Below are 16,521 nucleotides of genomic sequence, written 5' to 3'. Positions count from 1 at the left end.
CTAATGGTGTGTTGAGCCTTCCGGCAAGAGCGTCATCCACTGGGCGTGAGTACTTCACCTCACACCGACCCGACCCGATGGTGTGCTGAGTACGCTCGCTATTGCGCCCCCAGCTGACCAGCGCTGCTTCTCCCTGCTGTCGCTGCGCTGAGTCCTCCAGCTACAGCGCTCCCTGTTGACTGGGAGTACCTCACTCCACAGCTGGTGCGCTTGGTCCTCCTGCTGTCGCACCCCCTCGCGGCTGGGAGTAGTCACCCAGCAAACGGTGCGGTGGGATCTCCCTCTGTAGCGCCTCTGCCGGCTGGCAGTTATTCAATTTGATAACGGAGCGCCCCGATCAGTCTATTGGCCTATAGTTCGGCCCCTATCAACCAGGAATACTTCACCCCGCTAACGGCGCTCTGAGTCCTCCGGTGACAGTGCTTCCTACTGGCTGGGGGTACTCCACTCCGCTCACTGTGAGCTTATTCCTCCACCTCCGGCGCCCTCTGTGGCTGGGAGTACTACACACCGCTCACTGTTAGCTGGTTCCTCCGGCTCCCGCGCCCCCCGTGGCTGGGAGTACTCCGCCCCGCTCACTGTGAGCTGGTTCCTCCACCCCCGGCGCCCTCTGTGGCTGGGAGTACTCCACACCGCCCATTGAGAGCCGGTCCTCCGGCTCCTGCGCCCTCTGTGGCTGGGAGTACTCCACACCGCCCATTGAGAGCCGGTCCTCCGGCTCCTGCGCCCCCTGTGGCTGGGAGGGTTCCCGGATCTGGGCTCTGCAGCGGTCGGGGGCGGGGAGGAGGGATGGCAGCGCGGCCTCGGGCCCTGGATTGATGGTGAGCCGGAGTGAGAGAGAGGGGGCCCGGGGCCATGAGTAAACAGGACGAGGCGGACAGGACGATATTTGTGGGGAACCTGGACAGCAGCACCCGGGAGGAGATCCTGTTCGAGCTCTTCCTGCAGGTAAAAGGCCAAATCAATAAATAAATAGACAGACAGTGGAGCGACGGTGGGTAAATAATCCTAAAATTCCGCGGAGAAAGCCCCGCTTTATCCTCAAAATACCCGTCAAACTCACTTCCCCTGAGAGCACAACCCCGAATACCCTCTGAAAATTTACCCCTGAATATTTACCCCTGAAAATCTGCCCTTCAAAACCTACCCCTGAAACTCCACTCCCTGAAAAACCTTCCTCCCAAATATACCTCCTGAAAATACCCCTGAAACCCATTCTTTCCTGGAGAACCCAACCTGAAATATTCCTGTAAAATCAGCTGCTGAAAATCTACCCCCCCACCCCTAAGAAAATATACCTCCCAAAAAAATCCTCCCACTCAAATATATACCCCTGGGAATACCCCCAAACCCGCTGCCCCCATCCCTGACATGTTCCCCATAAACCTACCCCACATAATCTACCCCAGAGATTGCCCCTGTAAAACCGCTGCACTCTATTTATCCTCAAAGCCGCTGTGAACCCGCCCTGGAACACTCCTGGAAAATATACCCAAGAAAAACCTCACCCCCAAAAAAATATACCAATATACCCCTTAAAATATCCCCAAACCCGGGGTGGGGGGTGGGGGGGAAGAGAAACCCTTGAAGTTGACCTCTTCCCTTTAAATACCTCCCAGATCCACCCCCCGAGAAAAAACTTTGGTGCTGAACCAGAGGAGGAGATTAGGAGGTCGTTGGGGATGGCTAAAATCTTGATCAAAGAGGTTTCTTTAAGGAGGAGAGAGGCAGGGTGGTTGCGAGATATTATAGCAGAGTGTGCATGGAGTTACCATTGTTGAAGTGAAGGGATTCTGGGATGCTCAAGGGGCCGGAATTGGAGGGACATAGAGGTGAAGGGTTTACAGCTGGAGGAGATAGGAGGGGGTACCCATCAGGGGACTTAAAGAAGGGAGAATCTTCCTCGTCTTTTAAGAGATAGTCCCCACCCACCCCTTCACCTCCACTTCTCTGGTTGGCTTTGCTGTCAGATAGACATCATGACAAGTCACTTACTTGCCAGTATCTGCCCAGTGTGCACTCTGGGCATGGCAGAATTTGATAAGTCCAAATGCAAGGTGGGGGGCGGTTACAGCTTCAACTCTGCTGTTTGCTTTGATGCTGCTGAGAATAAAGAGGTGGTCCGAGTAACTAAGACAGAGGAGAGTAAACCAGTCTTTCAACACCTGTTTTGGAAATTCTCTTGCACCCTCCTTTTTAAATCTCAGTGTCCATTTGAACTCTGGGTGGAGAACAATGGACAGTAACCTGTGAGAGGGGCTGCCCCCTAAATATATGATCGAAATGGGATCATAGATATGGGATGGTCGGTGACAGGTGCGAGAAGGAACTATAGGAAGGATGTGAACGCATTGGAGAGAGTGCAGAAGAGGTTTACGCGAATGGTTCCAGGGATGAGACACTTCAGTTGTGAGGGAAGATTGGAGAAGTTGGGACTGTTTTCCTCGGAGAGGAGAATCGAAGAGAAGACTTGATAGAAGTTTTCAAAATCATGAGGGATCTGGACAGAGTAGATGGGGAGAAACTCTTCCCGCTCGTAAACGTATCGAGAACCAGAGAAGGCAGTTTTAAAGTGTTTTGCAAAAGAAGCAAATCCGAGGTGAGAAAAAACACAGCGAGCGGTTAGGGTTTGGAATGCGTGGTGGAGGCAAGTTCCATTGAGGCATTCAAGAGGGCATTAGATGATTAGCTAAATAGAAACAATGTGCAGGGTTACAGGGAAAAGGCGGGAGATTGGCATTAAGTTAAAATGCTCAGAGCCGGTGCAGACACAATGGGCCGAATAGCCTCCTTCTACACCGTAACAATCCTGTGAGTCTGTGAAGCGTAATAAAAGCAGCAAGTGCTAGAAAAACTCAGGAGGTCTGGTGGCACCTGTGGAGAGAGAAACAGAGTTAACGTTTCGAGTCCAAAATGACTCTTCTTCAGACCCTGATTTCTTTGGAATCATATTGGACTTGAAACGTTAACTCTGTTTCTCTCTCCACACATGCTGCCAGACCTGCTGAGTCTTTCCGGCATTTTCTGTTTTTTTTTATTTCACATCTCACATCTGTAGTACTCTGCATTTAAAAGAAGTATCTTTGCCCAGAGACTGACATGAACGTGGCACTCGAGACCACAGGGTGTGGCTGAGGTGAACAGCAGAGATGTTTTTTTTAGGAGAGACTAGACAAACACACTAGGGGGAAAGAAATAGCAATTGTGTTGATGGGGTTAGTTAAAGAGAGGTGGAAGAAGGCTAGTGTGGTACAAAAACTACAGCTCAAACCTGTTGTGCCAAATCACCGATTTCTGTGCTGCTGTAATAATTTAATAATGTATTTTAATAATTTTAAATAAAATTATTCTTTCCTTTCGAAAGCTTCTGATAGGCAGCTCCCCTCTGTTGGCCTCCCCTCTGTTGGCCCCAGGAAGGTGCTGTGAGACTAGCGCTGTGACTCAAGATTTTAGTAAACACCTGTGAAATTAGCATTCTCTCACCTACTGGGACTACAATCCACTGCATGTGGTAACAGTTTCAGGCAGAAGGCATTCGACCCATCTATCGCACCTATCCACAAGTGTATTTCTAATAATTCCAAATCCCATTTACTGACAGGAACTTAACTAATTCCTTAGAATCGTGGAGCGATATAGTACAGAAGGAGGCCATTCAGCCCATTGTGCTCGTGCCGCCTCTTTGGTAGAGCTATTCAGTTATTTCTGTTCTTTACCCATAGCCCTGCAAATTCTTCCCCTTTAAAGTTCTTGACCAAATCTCTTTGGTCAGGAGCCAGCAAAGGCACGATGGGCCAAATGGCCTCCTTTGCTGCAAGATTTTATGATGCTAACATGTCAGTAACCTTATGACTGGCGCTCTTGTGTGATTGCAGGCTGGACCATTGACCAAGGTGCACATAGCTAAAGACAAGGATGGCAGACAGAAGACCTATGGGTTCGTCTGCTTCAAGCACACAGAGTCCGTTCCATATGCCATCACCTTGCTAAACGGAATCAGATTATATGGTAGACCGCTGAATCTGCAGTATCGCTCTGGTATGTCGCCTGGTTCTGCATTTTAGCATTTGCTGGCCTACTGGGTTTGTGTCAGTGATTTCTCAAGGTCCTGATGTCTGTTGTATCGGAAGGAGCTCAGTGTTAGGGTGCCCTAGCTCTGCCAGAGCACCCCATTAATCAGAGAGCAAGAGGCCTTTGCAATCAGTCAATACTCTGTATCTTGAGGAAATCTAGAAGTCGGGAAGGAGATTTAAGTTGTTCTCTTGTGACTAGAAAACATACTTTCCTCCCCTGCCGAGTGACAGTGCCAATGTAGACTGTGCCACCATAAAGCAGGCAGATAGAAAAGAAAGCCTTGCATTTATATAGCTTCTTTCACCACCTGACGACATTACAAAGCACTTTACGGCCTATAAAGTACTTTGGAAGTGTGGTTACTGTTGTAATGTAGGAAATATGGCAGCTAATTTGTGCACAGCAAGCTCCCACAAATAAGAATCTGATAATGACCAGATAACCTGTTTTAGTGATCTTGGTTGAGGGGCCGAGTGCACCAGAGAGAACTCCCATGCTCTCCTTCGAAATGGTACCCACCTGACAGGGAGCCTCAGTTTAACATGTCACCAGAAAACCACACCTCTGATTGTACAACGCTTCCTCAATAGTGGCCTGCAGTGATGGCCAAGTTCGGGTGCTCAAGTCTCTGGAGGGGGACTTAAACCATCGACCTTCTGACTCAGGGGTGAGAGTGCTGCTCACTAGGGACTTCCATTGATCTCAATTGCCTCAATTTTGAGAGGATAAAATTCAGCTGACGCATTTGATCCTGACCTATATGTAACTGATTATATTTTAGATCAAGTGTGAAAGCAATTTACAACCAAATATCGTCACTGTTGTTAAGTAGACAACCACAAGAGCCTTCTTGTTCACAGCAGTGTCCCAGAAACAACAAATAGCTAGTAAAAAGCAAATGGCTAGTTAGTGTGTTTTGTTAGTGTTTGTTGAGGGACAGTTGCAGGCCAAAATGCTGGGAGAACCTTCTTTGAAAAGTGCCAGGCAATCTTTTAAATCCATCTGATCAATCGGACCTCAGTTTAACGTCTCATCTGAAAGACAGCATCTCCAACAATGCAGCACTCCTTCAGTCCTGCACTTAAATGTCATTATGATTATGTGTTGAAGTGAGGTTTGGATGTGAAAATCAATATTTCCATTAATCCCCTGAGAGCGTGGTAGGTTGATAGGTAGTTTTATCAGATATTGTCATGTAACATTTCCCTTGAATACAAGTTAATGGAGCAGGGAATACTGAGATGTCTGAATTCTTAATTAGCACATTCTCTTAGATAATATCACCACCTTTAACACCTCTTTGTTCCTTTGTCTGTGACATCTTTTGATTATCTGCTCCTATCACTGCTTGCTTCTCCCTACAACCACACCCCCCCCACCTTAAACCAGTTTATATTTCACCCCTCTCCTAATTTTACTCAGTTCTGTTGAAGGGTCATGAGGACTCGAAACGTCAACTCTTTTCTTCTCCGCCGATGCTGCCAGACCTGCTGAGTTTTTCCAGGTAATTCTGTTGTTGTCTGAATCATATCCTTTGTTGATATAAGCCATTGTGTGCAGTATCAGTAAAATTGGTACCAAGAAATAGTCATGAACAATGGACACTTTGAGACCTAAAATCATGTCATCTTGAGTGCTCGTGCTAGTCTAAGCAAACAAGTTAAAGGTCCCTTAGGGCTTTGGTGCATTGTGTCTTTGTAGGGTTGATTGTGCTTAATTTACATTTCCCTAATCTCAAGTTACTATATCAGTGTGTTCTTTGCGTTAAGTTATGTTATTGCTCTCGTTGCCCAAGTGAGCACGCATGCAACGCCACCCTTTGTTCATTGTTCTTTCTACGTGACTCATCGCACCTCTCTGACATGGCCTGCACTGACCTATCTTTCTTCGATATTTATTACAAAGAGAGCTATTCATCCCTCACACTCCCCTTCTCTACCCAAACTAGCTGGCACCATTCCTCTTGTTTCAGCACTCCAAGACTGAAAGCTCTGTTGTTAACCCCCACAACTAGTACAGATTTTGTGTTAAATATGTATTTTTGATTTCATTGATGCGATGTGAGCGTCACTGGCTAGGCCAGCATTTGTTACCCATTCCTAACTGCCCTTGAGACGGTGGTGGTGAGCTGCCTACTTGAACCGTTGCAGTCCATGTGGTGTAGGTACACCTACAGTGCTGTTAGGGAGGGTTTTGACCCAGTGACAGTGAAGGAATTTAAGGGATGACTAAGTTGAGATGTTTAAGGTGATTATTAGGAATTGACAGGGTAAATAGAAGCTATTTCCTCTGGTGGGGGATGCAGTGAAGGGAGGGAGGTGATCAGAACAAGGGGTCATAACCTTAAAATTCACCTAGGGCATTCAGGGTGATGTCAAAAAGCACTTCTTTGCATTAAGGGTGATGGAAGTCTGGAACTCTCTCTCCTATGGGTATTATGTGTTACAGTAAAACTTGTTCTTTTCGATCAAAGGATGTTAATTAAGTTCAGGGAGCAAACAGATTTGAGCACAAATAGAGTCCAATCTTTACATAAATGGAACAAGGAATCCTGACTTGTTTATATTAGCGGTTGGACAATCTGAGTGGGTAAATTAAGTGTATAACACATGAAGAGCGTTGTACAAAGCTAAAACATAGTAGCTAATAGTTTTTTTGACAGCACATTGTAACTGATACCACCTTTTATGAGCTGAGCGAGGAGGTGTTTTGTGAAGGTAACAGGACAGCTGTGTTTGCTTGTGTTCCAGGGAGCTCTCATACAGTGGACCTAAGCATGACACAGCCGGGAGTGGACAACACTCAATGCCGAGCGACACAAGATAGCAGGTATAGTATGAACCTTTTCCATTGGTACAAAGAAAGGGGAGGTATTTCTGCATGTGCTAGAGATTATTGGGTAAGGGGCCTCCCACTGTCCCTATAACCTGCTGATACTGCCCAGGTTGGTACAGGAGGCGTCATAGAGGCCCATTGAGCCTGCGCCGGTCAAACAAGTGCCTAACTATTCTAATCTCATTTTCCAGCACTAGGCCCATAGCCAATCCAAAACTAGGGTTCATTGGGACAAGATAGTTACTAATAAATCCAAGAGGGCAGAGAATAGATTGATAGCCTATTTTACCTGAAGAGCTTTTTAAAAAAAATGCCTAAAATAAAAGCATTATTCGCCGTTACTATACCAAATCCTTGGCAAATTGCCAAGTGTCTCCGGTAGAGTGCATAGGTTGCATATATAATAAATAGAAAAATATCAAAATTAAACTAGACCTACTTCTTAATTATTGCATTGTTTGACTTTTTAACTATAATGTTGCCAGTAAAATGATCTTTAAAATAAACTTTTACTTAAGATGCATAGAATTAAGGCAATTTTTTGGCTATTGATGCTCATGACGAACAAATAGCTTCTGTTAGCATATTCAGAATAATTTTTATTCTTGGCTGTATTAAAAACAATAATGGTTGCAACCATAAAACCTGTTCCTGGAACCAGAGGCATTATCTAGAACCATGGTTTGGCTACAGCACTCAAACTGGTTTACTTAGAGCACAGTAATGTTTTTGTTAAAATGATTTAAAATCATAAAGCGCTACATAATGATTAGCCTCTTATCCCTACAATAAAAACGCTGCTCTTACCTTTCTTGACTAACTTTTTTAAAGGTGTTTTTCAATTCAGCTGGAAAAGGCTGAGAGCCACAAATAGGCTGTTAACAAGCTGCCTGCGGCTCTGGAGCTGCAGGTTGCTGACTTCTGAGTCAGGGAAATAAGGAGCAATTTCCTTACTCACTACTTAGACTGTGGAACTTAATCACCACAGGAATCATTCAGGCAAATAGCTTGGATGCTTTCAAAAGGAATCTGGATGATTGCTAAGAAAAAAAGGCATAGGAAGATATTGTGAAAGGCTGCGATGAGGAAATTATCTGGAGTTTAAACACCAGCATAAAGTAGTTTGGCCAAATGGCCTGTTTCTGCGCTGTACATTCTAATGTAATTCTATATATGTCAAGCAACTTTCATTTATGTAGCACCTTTAACATGGTAAAGTTGATATGAGGCCAGGTGTCCAGAAGCTTGGTCAAAGAGATAGGTTTTAAGGAGCATCTTGAAAGAAGAAAGAGGGGCAGAGAGGTTTGGAGAGAGAATTCCAGACCTTGGGACCCAACAGCTGAAGGCATGACTGCCAGTGATGGAGCAATGACAATCAGGGCTGTGCTATAGGCCAGAATTGGAGGAGGACAGATATCTTGGAGAACATTACAGAGAAAGGGAATGGTGAGATCATGGAGGGATTTGAAAACACTGGATGAATATTTTTAAATCTTGGAGGCATTGTAATACAGTGCACAGAGGATGATGCACAAGTCTGCCCTTGCCTCCCTCAGTCTCCTGTTAATATATTCACTGTATGTTGTTTTAGGAACACTCCATTCCAAGATAGACCAAGTTCTTCGCTGTGTCTGACTCCACCATACACCATGAACAACAACTTCAGCAGCCCTGACCCTTACTACTGGCAAGCTATAGTGAGTATGAAGTTATGAAGCCCTGTGGATTGGAAACTCGAGGTCTGTCAGGCCTAAAGCCTCGTTCAGTAGGTAACCAGCCACTTCCAAGGATGCAGAAAGTGTTTCCTACAACAGTAACTTGCATTTATATAGCGACGTTAATGTAGAGAAACATGCCTAGGCGCTTTGCACAGGCATAATCAGGCCAAATTGGTTGAGACAAAGAAGGAGCTGTTAGGGTGGGCGATCAAAAGCTTGTTCAAAGAAGTTGGTTGGAAGGAGGATCTTTAAAGGAGGAAAGAGAGGTTTAAAGAGGAGTTTCAGAGCTTGAGGTCTAAAGAGCCTCACTGGTGGGGCAAAGGGTTTGATGTGCACAAAGAGGCAGAACGTGGAGAATTTTGTGGGGATTGTTCTCGAGCCAGCCAAGGTTACAAAGAGTAGGAAGGGTGAGGACATGAGGAAATATTAACTCAAGAATGGGAATTTTAAAATGGAAGCATTGGACCAAGAGCCAGTGGCAGGCAAGGGAGCACAAGATGAACGGGACTTGTTGCAAGTTAGGATTATGGGTGACAGAGTTCCAGGTGAGCTGAAGTTCATGAAAGTTGGACAATGGGAGGCCTGCCAAGGGAGTAGAGTCTGCTGGAATAGTATTATCTGAAGGTGACAGGCATGGATGAGAGTTGCAGTAGCAGCTGTGCTGAGGTGGGGGAAGGCAGCGCAAGGAGGTGATTTTTGTGATGAGAATCTGGGGTTGTAATCTCGATTTGAACAGGGTGCAATATTGCAAGCAGCCTGGTTCAGCCTGAGCAAATTGCTGAGGGTGGAATCAGTAGTGAGGGTCCAGACACGTGCTTTCCAAGCAGTCGGGATGCTGGACAGCATTAGGCAAAAAACAGAAAATGCAGAGCAGGTTGGTCTGTCAGTCTTGGAGAAACATGCAGACTGTGGCCCAGCTGTGGATCCTTGACCCTGTCAAATCTGAGTCAGTCACCACTCCAGAGATTTTTTAAAATTTATTTGTTCATGGGGTCTGGGCCTCGCTGGCTATGCTGGCAATTTTGCCCATCCCTAACTGCCCTTGAGAAGGTGGCGATGAGCCACCTTCTTGAACTCCCGTGGTCCATGTGGTGTAAGTGCACTCACAGCGCTGTTAGGAAGGGAGTTCCAGGATTTTGACCAGCGACAGTGAAGGGACAGCAATATAGTCCCAAGCCCAGATGGTCTGTGGCTTGGAAGGGAATTTGCAAGTGGTAGCGTTCCCAAGCATCTGCTGCCCTTGTCCTTCGAGATGGTGGAGGTCATGGGTTCGGAAGGTGTTGTCAAAGGAGCCTTGGTCAGCTGCTGCAGTGCATCTTGTAGATGGTACGCACAGCTGCCACTGGTGGAGGGAGTGGATGTTGAAGGTGATGGATGGGGTGCCAGTCAAGCAGTATGCTTTGTCTTGGATGGTGTTGAGCTTTTTGAGTGTTGAAGCTGCACTCATCCAAGCAAGTGGAGAGTATTCCTTCATACTCCTGACTTGTACTTTGTAGATGGTGGACAGGCTTTGGCGAGTCAGGAGGTGAGTTACTCACTGCAAAATTCTCAGCCTCTGACCAGCCCATGCAGTCACAGTATTTATATGGCTGGACCAGTTCAGTTTCTGGTCAATAGTAACCCTCCGGATGTTTAAAATGCAATGGTGCTGAAATACTCCACCTTCCCAACATAGAGTTTCCTTACTCTTTCTTTTGTTCCTAGGAATTTACCTCCTAAATCTACCTCCTTTCATTGGTTTTCAAAAACGCAACGTAACATTACCTAAACATGATTTTCTTAATTTACCTCACCTTTAGCCTCTGAATCTTAAAAAAAACCCACAGGTGATCCACCAGCAGCACTAACCAAGGCCTGGAAGCAGAAGTAAAGTGAGCTAGTGAAAAGAAACCAAAGCTAAGATTGAAATAAATGACAAATGAGAGCCTTAAGACTTTTCTTTTGCTGAATAATACTCAATGACAAAATGCTGTTTTATGAAGACCAGACTGTGATACTCAAATGTATTATTGTGCTGCTAAGTTCAACCAGTGAAGGCCACAAAGTTTAATTATTGTTAAGTAAATGCAGGTTGGAAGATCAATTTGAGTTTAATTGTTGCGTGAGGGAACAGTGAAGATTGGAAAATGCTCATCAGTTTCAGGCCCTAGGTCAGAACCATTAGGTGACTGGCTTTCTTTCTCTTTTTTAAAGCTTGTTTTGCACCTGTAACAAAGTGTGACATCTGGAGTATGATGGACAAAATGCACGCACATGTACCATTTTTACATATACTAGAAAACCCTCCGTGATGCTGCTATTGGTAAGTCAGTGGGTACACTATTTTATCAGAGGGTGCACCGTTTCAGGGTACACTGAGAGGGTACACTTATTTTATCAGAGGGTACACTTATTTTATAAGAGGGTACACTTATTTTATAAGAGGGTACACTTATTTTATCAGAGGGTACACTTATTTTATCAGAGGGTACACATATTAAGGGGGTACATCATCAGGCCAGGGGGTACACCATCAGGCCAGGGGTTACACCATCAGGCCAGGGGGTACACTTATTTTATCACCGTTATGTCAGAGGCTTTCACTGTTTTATTGGAGGAGCACACTTATTAGAGGCTACACAATTTTAAAAGGATAGGAACATTAAAAGCTGTAAGCACAACATGGTTCTGTTGCTGAAGCATGTTTCTTTAAGGCAATAAAATCAAATTGTTGTTAAGTAAACATGGTGAACTCATAAACAGGTCATTGAAGTAGAACAGTATTTTATTGCAGGATGGCTTCAATATTTAAAATGATAGCTTTTGGGGTTTTTTTAAGCCTTTTTAAAAATTTACATAGAAATTTGCATTGACATCTTGAGCCTGGCACCTAAAGTGTAATGGGAAATAAGATGGCTGATGGTAGGAGAGAGGAGGCAATTGAGATCAGTGCTGGTGGACCCAAGAATGTGGTACGCAGAGTTAGGATGGATGCAAGGCCGAGGAGAGGGTAAGTTTCAAATCCAGTGCATTAAGCGATGGGTTTAGGCAGCCAGAGATTCCCAGCAAGAGCCGATATGATGAACACGTGTAGTTTATTGTTGGGCAAGTTGGTATTTGTCTATGATGGAAGGCATTGGAGACGTGGAGTTTCATGGTGACCCAAAGCATGGATGAGGATTTCAGTCACACTGGCATAGGGTTGGGGCGGAGGAAGTGGAAAGCTGGACTATGTATTGAGTATCTCTGTGGGATCCTGCTACCCGTTGTCCTTAACTTGTTAAATGACTCAAGCGCACCTATTTTTCCCCCAAGTATCTATAGTCATTGGATGCTTGATCACAAAATCTAGGCTGACACTCCAGTACTGAAGGAGTGTTGCACTGTTGGAGGTGCAGCTTTCAGGTGAGACTTTATACTGAGACCCTGTAAAGACCATGTGGCATCATTTGATGAAGAGCAGGGGAGTTCTCCTCTGTGTTCTGATCTAGAAAGGAACATAGGAGGGAGAAGGCCATTCATCCCCTCAAACCTGTTTCACCATTCAGTTAGATCATGACTGATCTGTATCCTAACTCCACTGACTCATCCATGCAAACGTACGAATTAGGAGCAGGCCATTTGGCCTCTCGAGCCTGCTCCGCCATTCGATAAGATCATGCCTCATCTGATTGGGGCCTCAACTCCACTCTCCTGCCTACCCCCTATACCTTTTGCCTCCCTTGTCAATCAAGAATTTATCAAACTCAGCCATAAAAACATTCAAAGACCCTGCCTCCACTGCTCTCTGGGGAAGAGTGTTCCACAGACACACGACCATCTGAGAGAAAAAAAAAACTCTTCACCTCTGTGATAAATGGGAAACCCCTTATTTTTAAACTGTGTCCCCTAGTTCTAGTCTCTCCCACAAGGGGAGAGACTATCCTTTCAGCATCCAGCATCCAGCCTGTCAAGTTCCCTCAGGATCTTATATGTGATCTTATGTCTTATAAGATCACCCCTCATTCTTCTAAACTCCAATGGATACAGGCCCAACCTGCCCAACCTTTCCTCATTGGACAAGCCCTTCATCCCAGGAAGCAGTTGAGTGTACTCGCCTTGTTCAGTGATTGTTTATACCCTTCCATAACAAAATCTAACTTGGTTTGTAATTTTCAATTGACTCCCCAACCTCAGCAGCTTTTCTGGGGGAGAGAGTTCTGGATTTCCATTAGCCTTTGGGAGGAGAAGTGCTTCTTGACATCACCCCTGAATGGCCTAATTTTATGGTTATGCCCCCTTGCTGTGAATCCTCTCCACTGCAGGAAATAGTTCCTCTCCATCGATCCTACCCATCCTTTAAATTATTTAAAGCAGCTCAATTAGATTATCTCTAAATCTTTACTGATTTAATTTAATTTGTGCAACCTTACTTCAAAATTTAACCCTTTTAGATTCAGTATTATTCTAGTGCACCTGTGCTGCAGTTATATACCTGCATTTCCTATATTACAACAGGGATTACACTTCACTCGCTGTAGAACGCTTTGGGACATCCCGAGCTTGTGCAAGCCGCTATATAAATGCAAGTCTTTTCTTTTTCGTTCCTCACGGCATTGGGTGTGCAGTCCCATTAATCAGCTTGCCTTGTACTTCATTGCTTACCTTTCAAAGCCCTCTAACACAGTTCAGTACTGTACCTGAGGGTTGGTTGTGTGCCTGCGTTTTGCACATGTAAAATTAACCCTCCCTGCACCTTGTGTTCTTGTCTCCCCAGCTTCCATTCCACAATCATGTTTACCACTTTCACCACCACTGCACTTTGTGCTGACATTGGGAATACCACCGAGCAGAGGGCCTGGACTGTGTGACACCCTCCACTGTTGGACAGCTGGTTGATGCTCGCTGGAAGAACAGCAGCCTCAGTCCCACGGCAAAGGTGCCTGCAGAACCGGACTCTGGCAGGATTCAGCGCCTGCAGTGAGGAAGGGAAAACATGGTGTGGGGGTGCTGGGGAGGTGGATGGGTGCAGAAATCTTCAGGTGTTTCACCATTCTTAAGGTGGTTTGCTTTTCTTTTCAGATGAACACTTACGCGCTGCAGCAGTACCACATCAATTCGCAGATGGTTCAGCAGCAGCAGCAGCAATATTACCAGGCAATGGCACAGCAGGTGGGACTCACGGCTCAGGCTCCTCATTTCAGTCCAATGCCGGACTTTATGGCCAGGCCGTATGAGCCTGCCTGGGATAATTGGCAACAGAGGGACCCACTCCATGGAAACTGCTGCAGCAGCAGTGGCGGCGGAGGGCAGGCGAAGGAGTCAGACAGCGACAGCGACAGCAGAAGCCGGGAGAAACTTCAGACCACCAGCAAACAGCAGGAGCGCCAGTACAAAAAGCACAAATCCAAAAAGAAGAAATACTGATGGGGGGGGTGGGGGAGGAGGAGGAGGGGAGGGCTTTGAGTGAGCCAAATGTAGAGGTTCTAACATTTTGCCCTCTGAGAAAGATGTGTGAAAGACTTGAGAGAAATCAGACCAGTTTACTATACACTTACATTAAACAGGAAACAGATACCCTGACAAATTTTCAGGTGGCAATTGGATTGGATGCTCAAATCCACATGTCTGATCTAAAATTAGGAAGGTGGAGGGTATGGCTTTGAGAGTGTTGTAATCCGTCTCACACGGATTAATGGTGATAGTGTAATCGCAGGGGATTTAGTCAAGTATTTATTGATGGATGTCTAAAACATTTCATGCCCATCCACCCGTACTGTGAAATATATTTAACGCCACTCCAAACTTGGGATGCATCTTGAGAGAAGCTCCAGAACTGACTGCAATTGGAGTAAATTTCTGCTCACTTCTCTCGGGTGGTAGCACAAATGGGAGCAATTTGAGTTGATGAGTTAATAGTAGTGCATTGCGCCACTTTATACTTCATTGGTTTCTGTGTAACTAATATGACTGAATGATATGTAATTAACTTGCACTTAGGGAAACTATGGTAAACCACCCAACAATTTGCCATCAGCAGGGAACTGCGTTTGAAGGTGGTGTGGGTTAAATGGTTTGGCAGTGTTCTAGGCCTGTCTCTGATTCACACTGCCTGCAACTGTGGATTCTCGCTGTGAATATGAGAATACCAATAAATTCATTGTTGGCTAACTTTTTGTCTCTTCAGCAAATTAAATGCTTTTGCACACAGTTCCGTACTCACCTTGAAAAGTTATTTTGTTGTATACGTTGAACGCCTCTTAGAGACATTGTAACCAGAGTGGGAAAGATTCCTTGAGTCGCACTGTATTAGAGATATTGTAACCTCAGCAGGAGGAATAAAACGGGATAGACCACCCTGCATCAACCTAGGCACCAAAAGTGACAAAGGCACACCCTGTCCAGTCCACCCTGCAAAGTCCTCCACACTACTATCTGGGAACTTGTACCAAAATTGGGAGAGCTGACCCACAGACTAATCAATGTGACATAGTCACACTCACTGAATCGTACCTTACACTCAAAGTCCCAGACTCTTCTATTACCATTTCCTGGAACCTCCTGCTGATTACTATCTACCACCTAGAAAGACAAGGGCAGCAGATATATGGGAACACCACCTTCTGCAAGTTCCTCTCCAAGCAACATACCATCCTAACTTGGAACCATATCGCCATTCCTTCACTGTCGCTGGGTCAAAATCCTGGAACTCCTTCCTTTCAGCACAGTGGGTGTACCTACACCACATGGACTGCAGCGGCTCAAGAAGGCAACTCACCACCACACCTCAAGGGCAATTAGGGATAGCCAATAAATGCTGCCTAGCCAGTGACAATCATACCCTGTGAAAGAATAAATTTTAAAAACCCTCCCTCAACTGGTGACTCAGTACTCTTCTATGTTGAATGCTCCTTTGAAGAAACACAGGATAACAAGGGCACAAAGAGTGGCTCGGTAGGACCACTGCAAGACTCAGCCTACGGCAGATGATGAGGGAGCCAAATAAAGGGAAAAATCTCAGCCTTGCCTATCTACTTGTCACAGATACATCTGTCCATGACAGTATTGGTAGGAGTGACTGCTGCACAGTCCTTGTGGAGATGAATTTCTGTCTTCACATTGAGGCTACTCCATCATGTTTGGCACCTGCACCGTGCTAAATGGGATGGATTAAGAACAGATCTAGAAGCTCAAAAGTTGGACATCCATGAGGTGCTGTGCATCCACAGATTTGTGTTCAAGTACAGCCTGTAATCTCAAGGCTTGGTATAGCCCTCACTCTACCATTGCCATCAAGCCAGGTGATCAATCCTGGCTCAATGAACAGTGCAGGAAAACATGCCAGGAGCAGCACCAGGCATGAAATTGAGATGCTAACCTGGTGAAACTATAACATAGGACTACATGCTAAACAGCAGAAGATAGAACTAAACAATCCCACAACCAACAGATCAGATCAAAGGTCTGCAGTCCTGCCACACCCAGTTGAGAATGGTGATGAACAATTAACTAACTGAAGGAGGAGATTCCACAAATATCCCCATCCCCAATGATAGGGGAGTCCAGCACATCAGTGCACAAGACAAGGCTGAAGTATTTGCAACAATCTTCAGTCAGGAGTGCCGAGTGAATGATCCATATCGGTTTCCCCTTGAGGTCCATAGCATCAAAGATGCCAGTTTTAAGACAATTCCATTTAATCCACTTGATACCAAGAAATGGCTGAAGGCACTGGATACAGCAATGCCTATGAGCCCTGACAACTTTGTGGCTGTAGTACGGATGACTTGTGCTCCAGAATTAGTCTTGCTGCAAGCCAAGCTGTTACAGTATAGCTACAATGTTGGCATCTACCTGACAACGTGAAAAATTGCTCAGATATGTCCTGTACACAAAATGCAGGACAAATCCAATTCAGATAATTATTGTCCCACCA

At 45.4% G+C, this 16,521-nt stretch overlaps 1 protein-coding gene across 1 annotated transcript; it reads left to right on the top strand.

Annotated features, from left to right (window-relative positions):
- Positions 1 to 722: 722 nt before the first annotated feature.
- On the top strand, positions 723 to 14,795 carry LOC144691839 (splicing regulator RBM11-like). The gene is made up of 5 exons (XM_078560381.1): positions 723 to 948; positions 3,876 to 4,038; positions 6,825 to 6,903; positions 8,501 to 8,606; positions 13,668 to 14,795. Exons 1-5 carry the CDS (start codon positions 856 to 858, stop codon positions 14,010 to 14,012), a joined length of 786 nt encoding a protein of 261 aa, XP_078416507.1. The 5' UTR covers positions 723 to 855; the 3' UTR covers positions 14,013 to 14,795.
- The last annotated feature ends 1,726 nt before the right edge of the window (positions 14,796 to 16,521 follow it).

This window comes from Cetorhinus maximus, chromosome 16, assembly GCF_964194155.1.
Source record: "Cetorhinus maximus chromosome 16, sCetMax3.hap1.1, whole genome shotgun sequence".
Lineage (NCBI taxonomy): Eukaryota > Metazoa > Chordata > Chondrichthyes > Lamniformes > Cetorhinidae > Cetorhinus > Cetorhinus maximus.
This window is presented reverse-complemented; position numbering and strand designations above follow the sequence as displayed.